The sequence below is a fragment of the Cryptotermes secundus genome, unplaced genomic scaffold (genome assembly GCF_002891405.2).
Source record: "Cryptotermes secundus unplaced genomic scaffold, Csec_1.0 scaffold1606, whole genome shotgun sequence".
NCBI classification, from domain to species: Eukaryota; Metazoa; Arthropoda; class Insecta; order Blattodea; family Kalotermitidae; genus Cryptotermes; species Cryptotermes secundus.
In genome coordinates, this window is record NW_019738371.1 from 824,817 (window position 1) to 849,823 (window position 25,007).

A 25,007-nucleotide genomic window follows, 5' to 3' on the forward strand; every position below is an offset into this window, starting at 1 on the left:
GGTTGCTATATCTGTTTTACAAAATTTGGTATTAAAAAGCAGTATTAATATTTTATGTGTTATTAGCAATCCAGTTTTCTGTAACTAAGCCATAAGATGCAATCATAATTGAACACATTTCTGGTGTTGGTAGCAGTGTACCCATTCTAACCTTACTTCTTTTTTGTGCCTTCATCTGTCAGTTGTTTCACAGAAATCTTGAGTGCTAATTGGCTGTTTGCTGTAATAGTAAAATTAAAAGCGATATGCTTACATGTTGAAAGTGTTTACTGTATTCAAAACTATATTCAGTTTAGCGCCACAGTGTTCCTGTGTTTGCTGACTAGGTGGAGTTGATTTCTCAGTTGGCAACATTTGCCGAAGGGCTTCTGGATTACCACCAGCAGTGCACAGAAGTCCTCAGAGGCCTGACTGAAACACTATTGGAAAAGTGAGTTGGTCCTTTTATTTTTGTGTGAGACTACAAATATTCTGTGATTAATAGACAGAACAGTTGCACTGTGAAAATGTTTATTATTTTTTGTGTTAGAGCATTTGAAAATGAATATCCCTGTTTTGGTACATGTAATGAAACATGCTAGGCAACTCCCCATTGCATTTAGCCATTGGGTCAGGGTCTCATCTGTCAACTTCTGCCATACTCTTTTCTCATTGTATTATAATCAGTAGATTGGAATGTTTAATGTTCCATGACTTCATTGTACACTATAACAGAACTTTTTATGTCAGTTTCTTTTTATTATATCCATTTTCTCTTACCTTAAAAAATAAGACGTGTTTTTGCACATATACATTTTCAAAGAAAATGGAAAGAATGGGAGGGCAGGGTGTGGTGGGGTATTGTAGGGTGTCATGTAACTAGTCAGAAAAGTAAGCCTTGCAGTTAGTGTGAGAGTTGCTACAAAGTGGTGAACATGGTAGCGAAACTTGAGAATCGCACGAAGGAGGACAAATGATCTGTGATACGTTTTTTGGTGGGCAAAAGGTGTACCAGGTAAACAGATTAATCATTGCATGCGTGCTCAGTATGGGGACAATCTGTCTCTTGTAGAGTTGTGTATGAATGGATTGAAATGTTTAAAATTGGCCATCTGAGAGTGACTGATGCATAGCGCTTGGGTTGTCCAGCCACAGCCACACAGAATAAAGAAAGAGCTAGAGCTTATTCATCAAAACAGAGGAATGGTTGTTCATGAAACCGCAAAACAGCTGAATATCAGCATTGGATCTGCCTATTCTGTAGTGCATGATAACTTTCAGTTCCACAAGGTCTGTGCCAGGTGGGTACCTAAGGAACTGACAGATGAGCTTAAGAGCATGTGCTTAGACAATTGTTCCTGCAACTTGGCTCATTATTGCAAAGAAGGTGACAACTCTGCATCAGATCGTCATAGGAGATGAAATCTGAGTTCACCTCTATCAACCAGAAACCCACAGAAAAGCATGCAGTGGAGGCATCCATGTTCTCCTGCTGCAGAAAAAGTCAAGATGCAAGCATCAGGTGGCAAGTTGATGTTGACCTTCTTCTGGGGTTCTCAAGGGCCTGTGCTTGAGACCTACCTGGAACATGGAACAACTGTCATGAGTGCAACCAATTTTGACATGCTTGAGAGAGGGCAGAAGCCTGCAATCCGCTCTAAAAGAAGTGGGAGACAGTCAGAGGGCATCCTTTTGTTGCACAACAATGGTCATCCACATACTATGGCCTGCACATTGGGAATCCTTGGGAAATTGAATTGGGAAGTCATGGAACATCCAGCTCACAGTCCAGATTTTGTGCCATCTGATTTTCACTTTTTGCGCCGCTTAAAGAAGCTCTAGGGGCGAGAAGAGTTCGATGTGATGAGGCTGTAAAGAACGCAGCGCATCAGTGGCTATGTGCGCAACCAAAGACTTTCTGTTGTGATGCCATTAAGATGTTGGTAGAACACTGGGAAAAATATGTTGAAAAGCAGGGTGATTGTGTAGAAAAGTGATGTAGTTTGTTTTCTAATCATCGGTAAAGCTGTAAAATGAAAAGTGCAGAAACTTTCTGAAGATCCCTCATGTATTTATTTCTTGGTGAATGCATGGATTAATATTCCAGAAGACGTCATTAGAGAAAGTTGTGCTTAAGAACGTGTGAGAAAAATAGGCATCAGGGACCTTCAAAAGGAATTTACCAAATATTTTGATGTTGTATTTTAGCATCCTGTTGCACTGATTTTTGTCCATGATATGTATGCCGTGTCCGTCTTGTAGTGCACTGAGTTTCACCTGTTATTTCACAACATGTTTCGACAACATAGTGCCATCATCAGGTGCTCCATTTACATTAATCTATCGCATTGCTTGCCAGTATGTCATTGTAAAATTATTTAAAAAATATTTAAAAATATTTGTCAATTATAATAAATTTTTATACACTAAAATCTTGTTAAGATATTCATCTTATATGTCCCAATTCAAACCCGTGCATGGTTCCTCCACTATGGGAGTCGTTCCTCTTATACTCTGTATTTATCTGCAACGTGAAAAAGGTACTTATTATTTTTACTTTCGGCTTCTATCTGTTATGTGTTGTATTATAATGTTTAGTACTCACCGTGTCTCGTGACGTGTTCCCTTTTTGGCTGCGGGTCTTGTAATGTTGGATGTGTGTGTGTCTTCGTATTGATTGAGCTCTGATGTTGTGGGGGTAAGTGGTGGGGTTGTGTTATGTTGTTCTGTGTAAATTGTGTGTAGTTTCCTGCCCAAGTAGTTTCCAATGCCTCCAGTAGATGGGGAAGCATTAGGTACCACTGCCAGAGGAGGGACGACCTCACTGACAGAAAGGGACTAATTATCAGATACCACTGCCAATAGAAGGTCGAAACCTCGCTGGCAGAAAGGGGCTGATAGCGAGCACCAGTTCCAGTAGGGTATGGAGACAGTAGAAATTTAAAGGGGGATATACAATAGACTATTAGTTGCGGTGCATGGGGAAACCCACCCCCTCAATACTACAAGACGGACACGGCATACAAATATGGACGAAAATATCTTGATGCTTGATGCAGTTAACATAAAAATATGTTACAAATAATAATGTACAATAATATACAAAGAATACCCGGGATCTAAGAATTGATGGGTATTACCAGAGGGTATGCAGTTACTGGAGAAACACAAGAAGACAGAAATGTGCTTGGAGCTGTATCCAGTTCATGGCTACTCAGGCAGACTGTTTGGCATAAGCACGTTTCTAGTATAAAAGAACATTTTTCATATATAAGAAAACAATAGTTGCAAAGAGTAACATGGCATATATTCAAAGCCATGGTGCTGAAATTCATGTTCAGCAAGGATTTACTGTGTTACTAACCTGTCTTTTACTGTTCTTAATTAATGGAATGTAATATGCAATTCATTTGTTTTGCAGGAAAGATGAGGCAGCAAGCAGACCCAAGGCTGAGTTTATTCCCAAGACACTGGCAGACCTACATGTTGAAGGCATCTCAGATGGTTTGAACGGTGCGCCACCCCTCCCACCCCCCAGTACTGGTCAGTACGGCAGAGCAGCATGGCACGCTTCCTCATATAGTTCTGTGCATGCGTATATGACAACAGGTGATACTTACCCTATTCATACTGCAATGTCATGGTATGATGGATTGGGATCATTTGTCATCTACCCATAAGTTTTCATTGTATTGTGTTCTGTAGATGTTATGTCACTCCTCAGGGTTATGGGCTTGCTCAGTGTTTACTTTCTTCCTGAGAATGTTCGTCACCTGCCCTTCACTCTTGTCTTCATTCTTGGATTGTAATTCTTTCACACTTTTCCCCATGAATATAAAATTTGCACACCAATCTTAAATGAATGACTTCTGTCAATATGCAGTAATTGAAAAACAGCGCTCTGCCATACTGACATTTTCCTTAATTAAGTACAAGGCCTGATCAAAAGACCTCATGACTGAATTAATATCTAGATAAATCAGACTCGCAGGGAGGGGGCTGTTGCGAATATGTCCTGACATGTTACTGAATGCCCGGGCATTTTCACAGCTTGTCATGTTGCTTTTGTTATTCATGGGTAGCAAATAAAATCTGGGTTAAGTCCAAAATGTTTAAGTATGGTGTGTTACAACAAACATGACAAAAGCCTGGGACATTTCTTTTGGCCAGTTAAGGTCATTCTGTCACCTCTCATGCTACCCCTTGCTACCATGCAGCAGAAAGAGGCTTGGAGGAGCAAAGAAGTGGAGTGAATGAGTGAAAGGATGATGACTTTGGGTAGCCAGATGAAGTGTCTCTGACTATTGACCATTGTCTTTAGGTTTTTCAAATAATATTTTGGAATCTGTTTTTGTCATCAGATGTAAGGAGTAAAGGTTCGTTTTCCATTGGATCTGTCAGTTTTGTTTCCTTATGGTTTCTCTGTTTGTTCTTATTGCCCACTGATAGTATTTGTCATTAACAGAATGTGTTCTGTGGTGGGAACTTCTTTTGGAGTCCAGTCAAGACAGCTCCTTCTAATGTGCTCAGTTGAGTTAAACCTTTCCTTCCTTATGTCTGATAATGGAAGCATATCCCATTTCTGAAATGTGTTTGAAGAAACTCAAAGCCTTGTTCATATTCAGAGTCTTTTTGTCACATATTAAATTAAAGATGTCAAAGAGTATGGAATAGTGTGTGTGCAATAAACCTTACATGAAGATCAGAAAGATGACAGCCAAAGTATATTAGTTTGATGCAGATAGTATTTGAAGATGTGATAATGATCTGAGCACAAGTTTTTTAGTAGTTCCATCATTTTAATGAGGGGAAAATGCCCGTTGAAAATCATGAGGATTGTGGAAGAGCTTCGGCCATTATAATTGATGAATCACTAGCTGAAGTGCATGATTTAGTTAGAAATGACTGTTCCTAAAATGGCTGAAGAAATATAAACTCATGACTCATGCCTGGTCAGTTTAATTGAAAACCTAGGGATGAGATGTGTTTCATCTAGGCTTGACACGTGACACAGGAAAGGAAAAGTTATTTCTATCTTTGATGCCTGACGTGCTTGAATGTGCAGAAACTTCTTACTAAATGAAAATGAAATATGACTAATAGTCATAACAATGAAAATAAATTCAGTCATCACAATTAAAATCCAGTCACATTCCATAATCAAAAAATGTTCACCATGTGCAAAGCAAAACTAAACCAGTGGTGCTTACTTTCTGTTATTATGAGGGTGTTGTGCACCAGAAATATGCCCTGCAACTGCAGACTGTTAACCAACATTTGTATTTATAAGTGTTGAAATGATTCCATGATGGATCATGTTGTGACAGGGCAGCTGGTGCAGTAATTGTTAAATACAAGTGAGACAACCTCTCTGCCCATTAGGTATGACACCTGGTGACTTTTTCCTGTTCAATAAACTGTTCAATAATAGTTGAACACAGTGCAACAGAAGAGCTATTGGCATTTCCTAAAACTGAATTTGATAGGTGCTTCAAGCACTGGCAGGAATATTGTAACAAATGTGTACATTCTGAATCAGTCTACTTTGAAGGGGACTAGGCTCCCATTATTATAAACATAGTGTCATAGTTACCGTAGTTTCAGTCTCAAGGCTTTGATCAGGCCTCAGATATGTATATATACTTTACAATCATCAATATTTGGTGTATTGCCTTTACGTGTGAGATTGCAGAATATGCTCCAGATGGTTGGTTTGTGGATTTAGTGTTAGTGTAGATCTCTCCGAATTATAACAATAATTCAGTTGTGAAAATATTAAGTGCCCATAGTTCAGATTGAAGGAACTGAATAATGCTAATAGAATAATTTTAGTAACACAGCTCTGTCCAGTGTGTATATTGTGAACATAATATTGTAGTTATGTAGTTTTCATACATTACAATACTAGTGTTCAGTTCTTGAAGCTTCCATTCATGTTAATAATGGTCATGACTTTACATTCAAAGCTGTTGTACCACTACATTGTCAAGGGGATTCAAACTTTCAGTCAGTCACCATTAAAATAATCGGTTGAGTAATATGTTATCGTTACATGCACTGTAAACGTAATGAATACAAGAGATTCTAGGGAATAACTAATCACCTACTTTCCTTTCACTAGATATTGTGTGTTTGATATGGCATGGACTGCATAGAAAACACTGCATCCAACAGTTCTTCTACTGTTGCATCTGTATTCATTCCCATGGGGACTTATATATGGAGCCTTTGCCTAGCACTGACTGCCTCTTCTTGCTCCACTATTCCAACTTGTTGGGAGGAGCACACAGACACACAGGCAGCAAAGTGATCATAAGCCTACTTTTATTTTTGCAAAATAAGGAAAGTAGGCTAAAAAATTAAAGTGAAGCCTCACTAGAGACCATAATCAGATGTGGCAGAATGAGTGTAAGAAAAAGTATAGAGTATAGTCAAAATTATCCCTGCTAATGAAGGCAGTAGGTTGCAAGTAATAAAAACATAGATAGTCTGATGTGTTGTTGAATGTAGAAACTCAGAAATGTACACCTGGTGTCTGGGTTTTTAATGATCTCAAAAAAGTGTAAAATGGATTAAGTATAATGGATATGAAATATGTATTTAATTTTCCTCTACAACTTTTGTTCAAAATGTTTTTGACCCTGATAAATTTTTGTCACTTTATGCTCAAGATACATGTGGAAACACATTTGGGTTATCACGCAAAGTGTTCATTAAAATTTCCTACCCTAATGAAAATGGAAATAATGTGACAATTTTTATACAATTCTATAATATTTTTCATGGAAATCTCTCCATCTGTTCTTGAAGGTGTAGGCGACATACTCCTCTGCAACATTGGTATCCAATATCACAATCCAAAGGACTACAATCTTATATTCAAGCAGCTTTTAGTAATATCTTTAAAGCAGTGATCTTAGCAGAACTTTTTGGTCATAAGCCTTAATATTTGTTCTCCGTTAGCATTTACATTAGTATTAGCATTAGCAAGACTTGCATATAAAATAAGTAAATATAAGTTTGCATGAATGTTTGGAAAGCGCTGGAGTATTGCAGTCTCACACTGCAACAGTAATGAGGCAAACAATACACAACATTTTAATCTTTATATCAGTATTATGCTTGGCATTCTCCATTCTCTGAGATATACTTGAAGAATATAACATTTTAGAAACTAGATCTGATTCAGTCAAGTGTAAAGTGGAAAGGATGTATCCAGTTGGGTCCCTTAAGAAAGAGCAAGTTTTGTGAGATTTGATATTCTCACAGCTGTGACCATGAAGAGTACAGTCAAATGAGGTGTAATGCCGTGTAGTCTGGTAGAAGTTTACCAGCATCTCGAAGGCATGTACTGTCTCCATCTTCAGGATCAATGAGTATGCTTGCCGCTTGCTTACTTGGCTTCAACCCAGAAAATGAAGATAGTATGTGTGTCTGTAATAGGAGTAAACTTCTCCAAGACTATACAGCATTACATCCCAGAAAATAGTGCCCTTCAGAGCTAGTCTCAATCATATAATTGTTCACAGTTCTTTGTAAGGGGCTCAATTGAGTAGGATCCTTTCATCTTTATAACTGATGGTCAAAATGGATCCAGCTTTTAGAATGCTTTCATATCACATATACTTTATAGACTGTGGACAGTGTCAAACGTAATATGCTGACAGTGAAGCAACCTTTGCCACGTATCTTTTTAATCTCTCTTTCTTTCTGTCTTCATGACTTCTGCCTGGGTAAATGTGTCCTGACTAACATCTCTGTTGCTGTGGTGTAGGCACTTCTCAGGGTTCTTCTCCTGTGCACCCAAAACCGAATCAACTGGAGCTGTTTCCCTCCACTGGCAGTGCGCCACGCTCTTCTAATGGTAACTTTCATTAATTCCCACCTCTACAAATTAATATATTCATATAAGTATTTAATAGAATCTTTAAAAATATGAAGTGCATAATTAAACACCTGACAGGGTTTGTCAAAGCAAATTAAGAATAAGGTATGACAGAAAGCTACAGGTCGCACACACTGACACACACGTGTGCCCACACACACAAGTGTGCATTCTTGCACACACAACTTTAAATATAATTTCAAATTTAAATATGTGTTTGCTGTAGCATGCTGAATCAAGTAACAGTGCTTTATCAAGTTATAAGTCTCTGCTTTTAGTCCATGTTGGTAATAATTTATGTGATATATTTCCTATTCAGAGTGGTTTGAAGCAAGGAGATGCTTTGTCACCATTGCTTTTCAACTTAGAATATACCACTGGCAGGGTTCAAGAAAATCAGAAAATCCTTTACATACTTTAGTCAGACCCTTGTAAAATTTGACAGATGTTAAATTTTTATTTTGTTATATACTGAGTGTAAGAAACTGACTCACTCATGGAACTGAGCCCTTCTGGAGGAGCCACCAATTCTGCAGCTACTCAAGAATTTCCTAGCATTGTATGGAACCCAAAGGTTCATTACCGTGTTCACAAGAGCCATCCACTGGTCCCTATCCTGAGCCAGATCTATCCAATCCATACCATCCCATCCTATCTCTCTCTAAGATCCATTCTAATATTGTCCACCCTCCTATGCCTTGGTCTTCCCAGTGGTCTCTTTCCTTCTGGATTTCCCACCAATATCCTATACACATTCTTCGTCTCCCAAATTCATGCTACATGCACTGCCCACCTCATCTTCCTTGACTTGATCATTCTAATTATACTTGAAGAAGAGTACAAGTTATGAAGCTCCTCATTATGCAGATTTTTCCAATCCCTTGTCACTTCATCTCTCTTTGGTCCAAATATTCTCCTCAACACCCAGTTCTCGAGCACCCTTAGTCTATGTTCCTCCCATAATGTCAGAGACCAAGTTTCACATCCATATAGAACCACAGGCAAAATTATAGACTGAGTGTAAGAAAACATGTTAAAATTTACTTTTATCCAGCCATAAATATCTGTCAGAATTACTGGGTTTTAGACTTTTTCCATCGTCCAGTATTCTAGAAACTAGAGAACATGATGTTTCGGATACTGAACTGTTTCTGTCCTCAGGTGAGGGAGGAGGGAAGACACCTACTCAGTTGAGTCCCTTAGAAAAGGTAACCAGTGACTGAAGACAGAAACAGATCAGTTTCCAAAACATCATATTCTCTAGTTTCTAGAATACTGGACGATGGAAAAAGTCCAAAAACCCACTAATTCTGAGTGTTATACACCATCGTCAGAACCTTTTAGGATCTCTTAATATCCATAGTTGCTCATGTTCTTTTAAACCCACTCACACATTCACACAAGAAAATAAGGACCAATTTTAGCTGAAACATGCTAGCTTCTGGCATCTGATAATAATGGTAGTTTATTGGACAAATACATAAACATACTGAAGAAAACACATAAACTGTGCTAGAAGCTTTTAACCCATTGACTTGGTTCAATTCTGAAATGCATGCTCATATTACATAGCTGTCTCTTTGATAGATAATGCAGAAATCTGATTTATAAGTTGCAGCTTCTAAGTTATTGTTCTGATAGTGATGAGATGACATGCAGTGCATTCTTTCAGCTTCAAGGTTTCATTTGAGCCATAACATGAAAACTTTTGTCTTGGTCACCAGCCTGCACATGATGACATTTTCTTTCAAAAAGATGGGCATGAATTACAGTAATTCACAGGAACAGTTGTAGACTTAGGTATGTAAACAGATGGGTTCATGAGGATGGCTGGAATAGACTCAAAATTAAGTGGATGTTTTGTCAAAAATGCAGCGCAAAATAATAATACAAAGGTAGTTAGTTAGTTAGTTAGTTAGTTAGTTGGAGAGGGTGGGTTTCCGCATGCACTTAGACCTGTATTGGTCCATTGTGCTTCCCTCTATGATTTCTACCAGTCTCTATATCCTACCGGTACTGGTGCTTGCCATCAATCCCGCCCAGCCAGCGAGACCGGCTCTACTTGATGAGAGGTATCTATAATGCTTCCCCCATCTACCAGAGGTATTAGAGACTGCTGTTGGGCGGGAAACGTCCGTAATTTGGCTCAGTGACCTCCTTTGGAGATAAGAGGTTCTTTTACGTGCTGTAAAGCTACGACATGGGACCCACGGCTTAAAGTCCCTCGCGGAGGACTTGTTCCCTGAATTTTTCCGCCCTTAAAAATTCGACGACCTCCGCCGGGTATTTGAACCCGCATACTACGAGTCATGAGGTGGGAATGTTACCTCTAGACTACAGAGGCCGCTTAATACAAAGGTAACTAATGAATATAAGTTCTGAGGCTTACATGGCAGTGATTGGTCAGATTCTGGACTTGTGGGTTATGGCACATATACTATTGTATGTGGATACCAAGGTTTTGCAGGAACATGCCTTCCCCAGAGCATTTTATCTACCTACAAGACTGCATGATATCACACCCCAGAAGACATTTTGACTCTGAAAAAGGAGGCAAGATGTTCCCCTAGAACGTTGTTACAGAACTACAAGACCACATGACGTCACAGACCGAATAATTAATAAATGCTTTGAAATTGTTACATTTTTATAAATATTTCAGAATGACAGCAACAGATCGTTAGGAGGTTAAGAGCAGAGTCTGGTGAATGCTTGAACCTAAAAGTTCATTGTTATGTTCACATGGGCCAGATGAATCCAATCCACTGCACCACACCTCAGTTCTAGTTTAAGTATTAACATCCCATTTATATTTTCATCTCCAAATTGGTCTCGTCACTTCAGATTTTCACGAATCAACTCAATTTAACTGTCACTTGGCCAGGATAGAAATCAGCATGTCTTACATTTCCTCCGTTCTGTTGTGTTGTCACAGGAATGCCTTTGTTACTATTCGTTGCCATGGAAACAAATGTTTACGTAGCTGTTGCCTAGCAAATGATTATATTCATCACAATATATTATTATTTTTATCTTTGCTTCCATGTAGGAGACAGGAAGGCATATAGTCTGAACTGGATGGTAACAAGCATTCTCTTCAAATTTGATCTCGTCTTAATTGTTTTATGAATGTAATTTGTTGTGTGACTATCATTCCCAGATATAGGGGCACAGACATTTTTAATAAAAGCCAGATTACATTATGTCAAGCATGCAATAACAGTTTCAAATTTGTAATTAAAGCTGGTATTGTAGTAAACATCTTTAACCCATATCACATCTAATTTTTAGAAGATACTTCAGACTGGAACTAAGGTAGCTTCCCTTAATCTCCTGGTTATAAGTCAGTGACTTTCTCTGTTTTTGTGTAATATTCCTGAATGGTGATTGTTAATATATGTGTATTCGTGCGTGTGTGTGTTGGTTCTGCTATCACCGTTTGTGTGTTATTTCTTCCTTTCTCCATCTTTTGAAAGGGATGTTATATTTTATTTCACTTTGTAACTGAGTGGACACTTGGAATAGATAACATTCTCTGAATTATTAAGAGATGCATACAATTGAATAAAAGTGTTCATTATTCCAAAGACTATGTCAAAGTAAACAGAAAATATCTTCATGATTGCTATACAGTTGTGAAATAAATAGGCAGTGTGCTTGAAATGGACTTGAACATATAAGAACAGTTTGATATCTATTGTGTAACAAGATTGTGTAGATGTGGACTACAGTGTTGGTAGCAGTCAACTCACAGTACATGCAGAGAGTAAGTTCAGTGATTCCATTTTTATTTGTATATTAATTTTATTTAATGAGGTTAGATTGTGGATCTGTATGATACTTTTAGACATTTCTGAGGATTCCTGATCATACATCTCTTGATTTGGGTACATATTGTCACGTGCACGGGTGACTAAAGATGGGGTTCGGACTGGTAATTGGGTTTATTAACAACTTACAGGCCTAACTGCAATTAATTATTACACTATTGATGCTTTACACAGTGTGCAACCACTCCACACTAATCTCTTCAGTCTATCTGCACTAGCCTACACAGATTTATAACACAGGAACTATAACAGTCTCACTGAATTACACACTCCAAATATTACACATAAATAAAGGGGAGGGTTTTTCCCAGCTAAATTGAATAAATTATTTTGATTGACAAAGTGACACTCTCACCTGTTAGTAATACTCACAAAATAGTGATGCAAAGTAATTATAATACTAGTCGAAAAGAGTGCCAGTCCAATACTGACACCGAAAGTCACAGTGATGAAGATGCCTTTTACTTACAAAGTAATACTGGCTCAGTGGGTTTGTACCTTCTCCGAGACACTAAATAAAAATGATATATATATATATATATATATATGACAGTNAAAGCTCTAGAAGCACTAACATGCAAGCACAGCTGAATATTTTCTTCTCAGTTCTCAAAACAAAGCTGGGCTCTATTTGGCTGACCAGGTTATAAACAGTCATATTTAAACGTAAATAGTATCGAAATCAGTATAAACGATTTCATTGTTGAGAGCTAACAAATGAACCTCTGACATGAACTTGGGTGTGTTTGTTTTGGTTTCAAACCCAAGATCAAACTATCAGCACTCCCAAAATGAGCACTGTCCTGCCTTATATAAAAATAATATTCTGCCACAGTGGGGTGTTACTTGTTTATATATGTATATATATATATATATATATATATATATAAAACAGTCGTTAAAGGTTAATATTCAGGTTATTTTATTTTCATCCCACTACTTGTTTCAGTCTGCAAATATTGTTGTCAGGTGGTTTATGTTTTTTTGTGGGCTGTGTCTTATATAGTACTATAATTATAGGTTATATAGGTTGTTACTGCACTGAAATCACAGCTGTCATTGTTCCTGCTGAAAATCAAGCTTTCCTATCTAATCAGAATACGACCTTGGCATGTAACCTGTTGACAACTAGAAGAGTTAATGAAACTCATCATACAGCCTTCTATCCAGAAGTCTCCTGCAGTACCTTTGTAAACAGAATTCTCTCAACCATCACAGCATCAGGAAACTTGTTATGAACTTAGGCACAGTATAAAACAATTACGTTATTACTCATAGAACATACATCCTTGAAACAGAAGAAAATGTTCCCTTTGTAGGACTTTAGCTTTGTCTAGCTGATCCCACAGAGTACATACCCATTGCTACCACTTGTAGATGGAGACATAGCTGACCTCCACTGTCTGTTTCTCTGTTCCCTCCTTTCTTCCCTGTGCTCACTGAGTCAGGGGCAACAAATCCATTTCTGAGTTGGGAGTACCTGCAGGGCAGATTCTGTTGCTCTCAGTGGCAGTGACTGACAAAGGGGACTTGCAGCTTAGTGTGGGCTCCAGACCATGGTCTGGCTTGGTATAATTTATATTTCCAACATTTTATCTTTGGTAAAGGAGAAGGTTTTCATCTGATACCAGAAAATTGGTACAGAAATCTGACCAGGTATCAGGTTTGGAACCTTCTTAATGTGAGTCCAGCATCATACCTGAGACCACCATGTCCCCCCTTACTAAATATTTTGATGTCTTTTTTATCCAAATATTGGTATAGTTACTGGCTATGACCTTGAAATTTGGATTTGATTCCTATGAGGGACAGGAATTTTCTTTTTGCCACTTTGTCCAGATTGTACGTAGTACAACTTTCTTAACATTTCACCACTGCTTGATAAAATTGTACAGAAAAATTGTTATTGGACTGACTTCAATTTTAATTAATTTTATCTGTGAAATGTTGTTGGTACCATTGTGGTTGCAGGCAGGGCACCATAGATATTGGAACTCTGTGTGCAATCATTTCATGTAAATTTTATTACATGTGTCAAGAGTTTCTTAGTTCATCTCCTGTGTTTCTCATAGCGTCTCCTTTGCCATCGCCGATGAGATCTCCAGCCAGGACACCAATGACAAAGAGTCCATGTTGCACAGCCCTCTATGACTTTGAGCCTGAAAACCCTGGTGAACTTGGTTTTAAGGTAAACATTCTTGTATTCATTGAAGAGTTTTTATTTACTTTCAGATTTTATATATACAAGGTGTGTCAATGAATCGGATAATTTTAAAAACGTTATGAACAATAAACTGTTTTATTTATTTGGTTTTAACACATACGATGGGGTACCCAAAAGAAACCGAACTAATTTTTTTGTGGGCAGAGCTTTTGTAGTACCGCGTTTTGCGGCTATGAGCGCATAGAGCTAACATTCCTGAGTTGATAAGTCGACTACCATTGCTTCAGAAGGTAAGGACTAGTCTCAGCAGAGTTTATAGTGACAACTGTTTTGTGTGATCATCGTTTTTGCAATGGCTGATTTTCGTGAACAGCGTGCGGTGGTGAAATTCTGCTTTTTGCTCAGGAAAAGTGGAACAGAAACTCTTGAAATGTTAAAAACGGCGTACAAGGACGACGCTATGGGGAAAACTCAAGTGTTTGAGTGGTTTTCCCGTTTCAAAAATGGTGAAATGTCAATTGATGACAAACCTCGTTCTGGTCGTCCTTCCACGGCCCGAACACATGAAAATGTTGAAAAAAATCGTGAAATCGTCAAGGAAGATCGACGATGGACCATCGAAGAAATTGTGGAGCTGTCGGGAGTGACTTGGAGCTCAGCAGCCAGATTTGTGGCAGTCGGGTGACCGGTTTTTCCATCATGACAATGCCCCTGCCCACACAGCCCTGTCTGTATGACAATTCTTGACCAAAAAATGGTATGACCCCTGTTCCTCACCCTCCATACTCACCCGACCTTGCCCCATGCGACTTTTTTTTGTTTCCTTGAATGAAAAGAGACGTGAAAGGAAAAAACGACGGAGGCGCTGTCAAGCATCTCAAAAGATGAATTTAGACAAGGTTTTGAAAAATGGAATAAAAGACTAGACAAGTGTATTAGTGTAAGTGGAGAGTACTTTGAAGGGGATTGAAGGTTTGTGCTTAAAATTGAATAAATAAGTTTAAAAAAAATAAGTTCGGTTTCTTTTGGGTACTCCCTCGTATGAATACAGTGTAAACATGAAAGCATTTGGTTTTGCTCAACTCACTGAAAACAAAAGTCTGTTTGCCAAAAATAACATCTGACAGATGACCACCATTCTGCTGTAGGCACTCGGTAAGTCTCTTCCTAAAGTCACTCTTTACTCTTTGCAGCATTTCTATGAGAATTCATTCATCTTTTTGTTAACAAACCCCAATAAATGGAAATGAGCTTCATCGCTCATCAGTAAGTTGTTAACGACATCTTAGTTTTGATTAAATTAATTGCAAAACTGTCTGGCAGAAATTGACTCTGTTTTCATATTCATGTTTATGTAGTGCATGAGTAATTTGAATTTTAAAGGGGTAGAAGTGGAGATCTTTGGAAAAATCCGTCAAACGCTGGCTTCAGACAGCCCGAGTGATGTAGTGTGGTGACGCACAGACTGGCGTGGGCTCCATTCAATGGCTTCTCTCACTGCCACTACATTCCCGGGTGTATGTGCTGTTTTTACCCTACCACCTTTCTTCTTTAGTGTAGAACCAGTAGCCTCAAAGTTTTGGGTCATGATGGCATGGACAGATGGAACAGGATGATTGCGATGAATACCAAACTCTCTTCGAAATTCATGCTGAGGGTCACGAAACTGTCACCATTTTTGTAAAATGCTTTCACAGCAAGAGAACATTGTGCTCCAGTTCGCAGCTTCATTGCAACTAAAACGCTTTGAAGTAGGCTGCTGGGTGGCAGTAGTGGCACCCTCCCCACTCCAACCAATCCAGGAAAAAACACCACTGCCAAATCACCCGATTCATTGATGCACCCTATACAAGTGAGAAAGTTGCCAGTACAGAGATGTGCGGGTGCAAAAAATAACAACGTTTTATTAAAATGAAAAAGAAACTAGAACATATACTAATTATATTAGATAAATTGATGTTATCTTTCCCATTAATTAATCAAAATATATAAAAATAATCATACTGCTACTACTGAGTGTTATGCTTTTTTTTATAGTTTTTGATTAAATAGAAACCAGTGAACTTATATTAGTGTAAGAAGTTTATCCTTGTGATACTTCTCATTGCAATGACTATGAAGATCACTCTCTTCTGCGATGTGACACCTTGTAGTTAGGTAGATTGCTACCAGGATAATTTGAGGATAGGGGCAGCAGTTCTTCTGAAACATTTGTACCTGTATATTCGGAATTTTGTAATTAATTTTTAAATATGATATTGATATACAATGGCATTACTCTTCCTGCACAGAAGTGTACGAGGTGCTGTCTGAAAGTTCCCAGACTAGATCAAAAAAGAAATACTCGCTTAATTTACTCAATTTTGGCTGTCATTTCCTTGAAAATAGTTCCCTTGGGCAGTCGAGTGCTGCTTGTGATTCCCTTTGAATGTCAGACACTGTGTCAAAATGTCAACCCTTCAGTTTCATTTTCAATTTGGGAAGCAGCGAAATTACAGGGTGCTAAGTCCGGCGAGTAGGGAGGTTGGGGATCCATAACCATATTGTTGTTAGTCATAAACTCTGTGGTTTTCAGGGACGTATGGGCGGGCAAGTTGTTGAAGGAGCCAGTTGTTATTGCACCAAAGTTCCCATCTTTTTCATTACACATTTTCTGTCAAGAGTTTCAAAACATCACAGTAGAAGTCAGAGTTGACCATAGTGTTGGGAGGAACAAGTTCATGGTGAACAATCCCCTTCACGTCAAAAGAAAAGCAGTGAGCATGCTCTTGGTTTGACTCTGGGCCTGCCGCACTTTTTTTGCTCTTGGTGTTTGTGGGCTCTTCCACTGTGATGATTGTTGCACTGTTTTGGGATCATAACCATAAATCCAACTTTTGTCACCCATTAAGATCCTAGAATTAAAAGTTGGGTCCTCGTTAGCCTTCTCTCATAGCTCAAGTCACATGTTTATGCTCCACTACTTTTGATCATTTGTTAAGAGCTTTTTTTGGGGTGGGGGGCAAATTTTGTAGCGATGCGGAGCATGTACACATTTGCTGTTAAGATCTCCTGGCTACCTCCATAACTGATCCCAATAGTGTCTGTGGACTCATGGATTGTTCAGCGATGATCTTTATGGATGAGTTCTCGAATGTTTTCAACATTTTCTATCATCTTACTGGTGCTTGGTCACCTTGCATGTTCATCATCTTCAAATGACTCTTGGCTGGCCTTGAAATGTGAATACTATTCAAAAACTGCTGTCATGTTTAAAGAATGTTCTCCAAAAGCCTCACGAAGCATTTCAGGGGTTTTGGTAGCAGATTTACTGAGCTTCACACAAAACTTGATGCAGACCCGTTGCTCGATTTTACATCCATCACAGGCAGAATGAAACACGAAGTCAAAAAAGCATCTGTGTAAAAACAGCACGTGTTCACAGTGTGATGTCACGAGGCAGACTGATGCAATAGGCTTGCGGAAGTGTGACCTTGGCCTCCCCTCTCATCTTTCACTGAGGCAGTTACAACAATAGCAGTCAGGAAACTTTACTATAGCACCTCATACTTGATCCTGGGGGCCAGGAAGTAAAAATGTGATGCCATATTCCATGTCTAGTATAAAAAATTCAATGATTTTTCTTAAATAACTGTACATGGTTTCATATCTGACCAGATATGGTTTGGTTATGGGGTCCATTATATATGGCACTTGTTTACAGAGATCTTAGAAAGAACCCATTATCTGCATGTAATCTGTGACTTGTAGCTACATCATGATTTTAACTGTGAAGTGTCAGAAAATTTGGGCAGTCTCTGCTATTTAGCTAAGAAATTTGATTACTGTAATCAACAGGTGTATTGTTAATACAAAAAGAAAACTTAAGTTTGTAATTTGATTATGATGTGCTGATTCTACTCTGCATCATACAACAGTTTTATATACTGAATTTTTATTCAAAACAGCAGTTACTTTTCACTTTTTTCCTTAGTGTGAGAAACTTATGTTTTGTTAGTGAATAGAAATTTATTCTCATGTAAATAATCTCATTGTTTCATATTGAATAATAAATTATACAGCAAACCCTCACCAATCTGGCAACAGTTAATCTAGATGTTGAATAATCCATATCAAGATAGAAAATTGAAAAGTGCTGTTCACTGTCAAGTACATGCTTTAAAAGACACATGGCATTTAAGAAGGCAGATGAGTCACTTGTCTCTTCAGACAAAGCCTGACAGTTTCTTCAAACTTGCATTATTACATTCAGAAAGAAGTACAAATTCTGGGTCTTATATTGATGAATGAATGTATTGTTTTCTATATTTTTTAAAAAAAGCCTCTATGGCAATATATTTTTAATTATTTTCATGAGCACGACTTATATCATTAATTTTTCCATTAATTTTTGTTCAAAGTTTTTTATCATTTTGGGCTACCTTTTGCTCCTCAAATCCAGAATAATGCTTAATCCAGATGACTTCCCCCCTCAGTTACTCCAGATTAGCGAGAGTTTACTGCATATATGTTTATGTTGGGAGCTGGGATAGCTCAGTATAGCGGCAGGCTACGAACTGGATGGGTGGAGTTTGATCCCTGGCACGGGCAAGATTTTTCTCTTCTCCATAACATCCAGTCCAGTTATGGGGCCTGTCCAGCTTCCTATCCACTGTCTACCATGTGCTTTTCCCCAGAAGGTAAAGCAAGTAGATGATTTTGTGCAATATAATGCAACAGTTGTGTAAAAGCATCTACCTGATGATGACCTTCTAACGTCAAAATATGTTGCAGAAGTATCATTTACAAAAAAGTGATAACCTAGCACAGCAACAGCTTGTGAGTACAATAAGAATTTGCAGTTTCAAGACTGCCCCTGAAAATTAATCTTCCACATTCACTTCAGGAAAATGCCTGAAATTAGGCAACAGCCACTTCCTTCCCCTATCCTTTCTATTATCGTCCTACTGTTTGATGCTGTAGTTTTAGTTGCTGACAACATAATTAACAAATAGATACAACGAAAGTATATAAAGGAATGAATGAATAAAGTGTGGCTCTTAATGGGTGCTCGCACCATGAGGTTACTGTGCGTTCCTCTCTGTTCAGCCCCTCAAAAATCCTGCACTTTGGACCAAGTGTGGTATCATACTTAAAGGGACATCATAGTAATGACCTTGTTCTGTAAAATTACTTACAAGCCTTATGTATGTTTTGCAGGAAGGTGACACCATTACGCTGATAAATAGGGTTGACGAAAACTGGTACGAAGGCAGCGTTCACGGCCGTACTGGGTACTTCCCAGTGACGTATGTGCAAGTTGTGGTACCACTACCTTGATTTGCATCACCATTGTCCACATCAGCACCTTTCAATGGTAACTAGCTCTCGTCCTGTCTCATCTCTATCTGTTCCTTATTAGACTATCCACACTATACTGCAGCCTTCTGTCAGTTATAGTCTCATTTCATTGAATATTATCTTGTCAGCAATGATACTTTTCTTTCCTGTTTCTACTAGTTTATGATAGACGTTAAATTAAAATTATTATGAATGTTTCACAGTTTTCATGATGTAATTATAAGGAAGCAAATGTATCACACCAGAATTCAGTGTAGTGATTTTTAATTTAGTTTTTATATTAGTAGAACTGTTTTAATGACCATCTTCACAACAGTTAATTGATGACTATATCAGTAATTATTTAATGTAAGACTGCAGCATGTTTTGATTGTATTTATCATCAGGCAATATGATATTTACAAATCTTTTGATAATTTAGGATTCAGTAACAAGGATTTTTACTTGCAAATTTTACACCATTTGATGATGATTGTAATGAGTGAAACATGTTGTGGTTTTGAAGTAAATAGCTGTTTAGATATTCAACACTTAATTGCTGTGTAGGTGGATACTGGCATTGTTGTTTGCGTTGATTTTGTGAATATCAGTTCCATTCAGTAACTTTTAAAAACATTCAAGGGAAGTTTCTTCACCGTTACTGATAACTTCACATAATGTATCTTGTCTTCTTTAAGTACTGGTTATGGAACGTCCATGATAACTTTAATTAGTTACGATGTTATTTAGATCACAAACTGGCTTTGGCAGGAAATGAAAGTATGATAATACTAATAAAAAGCCAGTGGAATTGCAGAATACATTTTTGACCAGTTTTGTTGTTGATATAATGTGGATGTTTTCTTCATGCACAGAGGTATTCTTAATGCTGGGAATCAGGAAATAAAAGCCAAATGCAGTGCAGAAGGCTGTGTGTATGCGTTAAGCCCCCTTGATGTACTCGTATCATTTGTACCGTGATTTGTCTTATGCTTTCCTTCAGTGCTAGGAATCAGTTAGTTTGAATGATTCTACAAGTTGTAACAGTAATTTTGTAAATATATTTTAAACGACTGTAGTGATGAAAGTAGAATGATGTACATTTGCTGTGATGTTTGTATAGGAAACAAGTCAGCTGAAAGAAAGAATGTGGGGTTGTGATCTTCATTTCTTGATTTCAGAAACAGTTCATTTTTTTTAATTGAATTAGAAATAGAACTTTTTATCATTAAAAGAGAAGAAATAAAAGAAGATGAAATAGCAGAAATAAATTAACAGTTTTGAATTCTTCCTCTTGCATGATGGTGACATTGTCATTATTGTTAAAGAAATTGCAATAACAGATTCAATAAATGCTTTGGGAAAAGGTAACCAAATGCAGTAATAATGAATTAGCAAATTAATAAATATATATACTATAAGAGAGATAAATACATAGGTCATGTTTATCAGATGAAGTGTTCCTCTTCAGTAGACATAGAAATGTGTATTACTCAGTAAAAAATAAATCTTGCCTCAGCCATTTGGTGATATTTTAAAGGAATACTCGGAGCCAGAAAGTGAATTGTTATGATGGCTTCTGTTGTATGAGAGGTTCAAGAATTGTTGTGCTAGCCATATGTGCATATATAATGCAAGTCTTGTTGAAGAACTGATTGTGAAACTTCTTTCCCCTGAGTCTTGTCAACTCATATTTTCTGAATTACTTTTATGAAAGTACAAGTCTTGCATTGTAAAATTATATTCTCGGTTGAAAGTAAACACAGCTCAAAATGAAAACCATTCTTTGTTACACAAACATTGTTCTGTAAGTCTGGTTATGTAGACTTTCTTATCTGATTTTTAAGTAGACAATTTAAATAAATTGAACTTAAGTCAATAATTATCTTATTCCTCCCCATGCCTTTGTGATATACAAACAGTATGGTCTTTGTCTTTGTAGGCATAGAATTAACATCCAAATGAACCTTGACTCCTTGTCTTTGATTTATTTTTTCCATGAATGTGCTGTATTTTCCCGCTGCTTTAGATTATAATGTAAAATACTTGCTGTGAGTGCTCTCTATTTGCACTGTCTTTATTATGAACAAGTTTTCTTTCTAAATATGCTGTAGTAAACTTACTGTAGCCAGTCACAGTAGCCGAGCGGTCTAAGGCATGCACTGTCTTCGCTCGCTTGGAAGCCGGGATCGTGGGTTCGAATCCCATTCAGGGCATGGATGTTTGTGTGCGTTTTTCTCTGTTTGTCTACAAGTAGAGGCCTTGCGACGAGCTGATCACTCGCCCAAGGAATCCTACCGTATATGTAAGATCTAGAAAACCCTAAGTGAACGGAGAAGTTCATGGAGGTAGGCCTAGGCCAGCTGGGGCTGTAGTGCCAAGGAAAAAAAAAACTTACTGTAGTTTCTGAAGGCACTACTCTGCTTCTTCACTCATAACATATGGAATTATGAATTGTGCCATTCAATTCCTTTTGTGCCATTAATATAATTTTGTTCTGCATTGTTTTATGACATGAGTATTTAACTTTGCACTTTGTTTTATTAAATGTAACACAGTGCAACTTGTATGAAATCACTGTCAGTCATGTGTGTCATCAGGACTTTTTCTAGTTGGTGAGGGTTTAAACCAGTTTCCCAGGGGAGACAGCCAGGAAGTTTATGTAGAAACTTATGTGTAAGCTGTTTATTGCTATTTTTGCTAATTTAAAAAAAAATACTCTCAATTTGTATTATTAATATTTGGTATGTTTCCTTCTTTTCTCAATTTTGATTTTAAAGAAAGGTCAGCAAGGACACATGCCTAATTTTCTCCCTCCCTCTTGGCACCCATGCTGTTTGTATCCATATGAAGGAGGCAGTGATGAATGAAACATGAATTTTAGAGAGGTTGTGAGGGAAGTTTAGTACAGGAATTTATAAAGAGGAAAGCTGTGTTTTGTTTCAACTTGGCAGAGCATTTATCGGAAGCAAGGACCTTTTGTGATTCCTATTTTTATTGTGATCAAGAGTTAAAGGGCCCTTAGCCAAGATTATGAATTTTATCAGCAAGTGAAAATTATTGAAAGAATGTCCCATAATTTTGTTTTTAGTTCAGATGTATGTTTATTTGAGTATTAATAGCAGTAATTATGATCTCTCTTCTTTCCTTCTGGATATAATATTGACATATTACAAAGAAAATGTGATTCATCCCATTAAATGATTTCAGATTCACCCAGTTCCCCTCCCCCCTGTTCAGACAGCTATACTTATGACTCCAAAGGTAACCACAGCTTCTTACATCTCAGAATACACTCCCCTGTGTACTTTCAGCTTTCAGGGTTAAGCCATGTCATGTATTGAAGTTGTTCCAGTGTTTTGGTATACATTTCATTCGCCGTCTTCGGGATGAATGAGATGTTGCCTCAATATGAGTATTTTTTTAATTCACTTAGTGGGTGGTGGAGTCTAACTGTGTCCATTTGGCACAGCGGCCACTGATTGGCCTATTGTAGCCTGCCCCGGGTGATTATGATGATGGAGTATTTGGTGGAATGAAGATTGGCAGGGGAAACTGAAGTACTTGGAGAAAACCCGCCCCAGTGCCACTTTCTCCACCACAAATCCCACTTGACCAGACCTGGGATCGAACCTGGGCCGCCGCGGTGGGAAACCAGTGACTAACCACTTGAGCTATGGCGTGGCCTCTCAGTATGAATAATGGTGGAATGTAATGTTACCTGGTGGTTAAGGATTGAGGCCTGACATTTTTTCCTCATTGGGATACTTACATATGAGGCCATGGCCCCTTCCTCATCACATGCCACACTCCCTATCATTATCTCTGTTGTGAGACCTAAATATTAGGCTGCATTCTCCTTCCACCTCATTTACGATGAAGGTAGCAACTACAGTGGACCATAAATTTTTGGCATGGCAACTGCAATACTTGGTGACTCCTGAAAGCTGAATTTACGCATTCGATACAGACTGCAAAAACCTAGGGATGATAATAATGACATGCTTGGAGAGAGAGAGAAGCTGAGCATTTAGATGTGAGCAGAAGAAACAAATCAACATTTTTATGAAAGAAAATTATTTTAGAAGGTCCATTCTAACTCTCTGTTTTTCAGTTTGCCTCTGTACCTTTGAGCAGTATTTGTCTAAACAGTTCACAGAGTGAGATTTTTTTGGCCGCACCATAGCTCAAGAGGTTAGTTGCTGGCTTCCCACCGCAGCGGCCTGAGTTTGATCCCATGTCTGGTCAAGTGGGATTTGTGGTTTACAAAATCTTCATTCCACCAAATTCTCCATCATCATTATCGCCCGGGGCAGGTACAATAGGGCAATCAGTGGCCGCCGTGCCGAGTGGACCCAGCTGGACTCCACCCCCCACTATGTGAATTAAAAAAAAAGAATTGTGAAATTTTTCTCTCCTGTTATATGAAATATTCCCATTTGTACACTGTAACCATGTCATAAGCTTCTTGATGCTTCAGCTTGACCATGTACAATTTTGTTTTCTCCGTACACCATAGTATTGTAACATTACTGCCCAGAAATGGCTAATAACATCCTTAATTATAATTTTTTGTATGTATGAAATAAGTATTGATTTCCTTTGTTGCAGTCATTCCTATTTGACTAAATTCAATGGGGAAAGAAGAACAAAATCACATATATGTTTGTATCCTCAGTGTCACATTGAAATTGTATTTCAGCGGTTACAAATTGTGTTCATGAAATATTCCATGTTGTTTCCCCTTCCTCTCTCTTGCTACTTGTTGTCTCAATGTTGAAGCTGCTTGCCTTGGACCACTTGCTTACTGATGATTGAACATTGATGATAGGGTAGAGACCTCCTTTCCTTCATTTTCCCTGCCTAGTGTGTTCAGTATCACCACTCTGCTTGCTTGTCATCAGGCACATCTGAGGTGAGGGCTTTTGCTCTCAAATTTAAAATATTTGCATTGTCTTCACTTGTCTTCTTGCAAAGTAGACCCCCCACCCCCAACCCCTACCCAATTAATTTTGTGTCATTGGTCCAGGAAACAATGCTGATGAGTAATTGCTTCACATTGTCCTTATTACTGTCTTCAGATGAAGTAAAGTGTCAGAAGGAAAACAATTGCAAAATGATGAGGCTGAACAGCTCTGGTTCAGAGATAACACTGCATTTTGTTCATATCATGAATTTTCAGGAGCAAGAGATATTTACATCATGTTTTGAGTTCCATCTTTGCACATTTAAGCCCACATATCTGGTAAACCTGCATTCTGACACCATTTTACATTGAGAATTATGGATAAATTTGTATTTATCCCAAATTATAACTTAATATCATCTTTCCTGATTCGTAAAACAGTTGTATAGTAAATTGTCTTTGATCTCATAGAATTATTCTGTACAGTACTATGTGTATTAATCATGTTTTAATATTCTGCTGTGATTGAGTGTCATTTGTTAGCCACAAGATGAAGAACTAAGTGTGAAAATGGCCATGCCATAGCCCAGCCAGTTAGTCATTGTTCTTTCTCCGTGGTGACCCAAGTAAGAGAAGAGTAAGGTGAATAAATGTATGCACTGTAAGACGGTCAGAATAAATCATGGACCCAAGTTCAATTTCAGGTCAGTTCGTGTGGTGTTTGTGGTAGACAAATTGCCACTAGGGAAGCTTTTCATCGAGTACTTCAGTTTCCTCTGCCAATTCTCATCCCATAAATTGTTCAATTTGTCTCATCCTATGTCCAAAGTTGGTATAATGGGCTATTTACAGCTTTAAGTACCAAGGGACCCAGTCTTGCCCCATCCAAACAAGAAAACTAAACATGAAGGTAGGAGAGATATC

At 38.0% G+C, this 25,007-nt stretch overlaps 1 protein-coding gene across 7 annotated transcripts in view; it reads left to right on the forward strand.

Annotated features, from left to right (window-relative positions):
- Positions 1 to 21,378, forward strand: part of LOC111871023 (endophilin-A) — a 182,044-nt gene extending 160,666 nt beyond the window's left edge. For 3 of the 7 annotated variants that reach the window (XM_023863746.2, XM_023863748.2, XM_023863747.2), the window contains exons 8-12: positions 327 to 430; positions 3,401 to 3,522; positions 7,754 to 7,843; positions 13,767 to 13,882; positions 19,058 to 21,378. In XM_023863746.2, coding sequence (XP_023719514.1) covers positions 327 to 430; positions 3,401 to 3,522; positions 7,754 to 7,843; positions 13,767 to 13,882; positions 19,058 to 19,177 — 552 coding nt within the window. In that variant the 3' untranslated portion in view covers positions 19,178 to 21,378. Of the gene's footprint in view, positions 1 to 326; positions 431 to 3,400; positions 3,589 to 7,753; positions 7,844 to 13,766; positions 13,883 to 19,057 lie in introns of all 7 variants that reach the window. The other 4 variants (XM_023863749.2, XM_033754066.1, XM_023863751.2 and 1 more) reach the window with 4 other exon arrangements.
- The last annotated feature ends 3,629 nt before the right edge of the window (positions 21,379 to 25,007 follow it).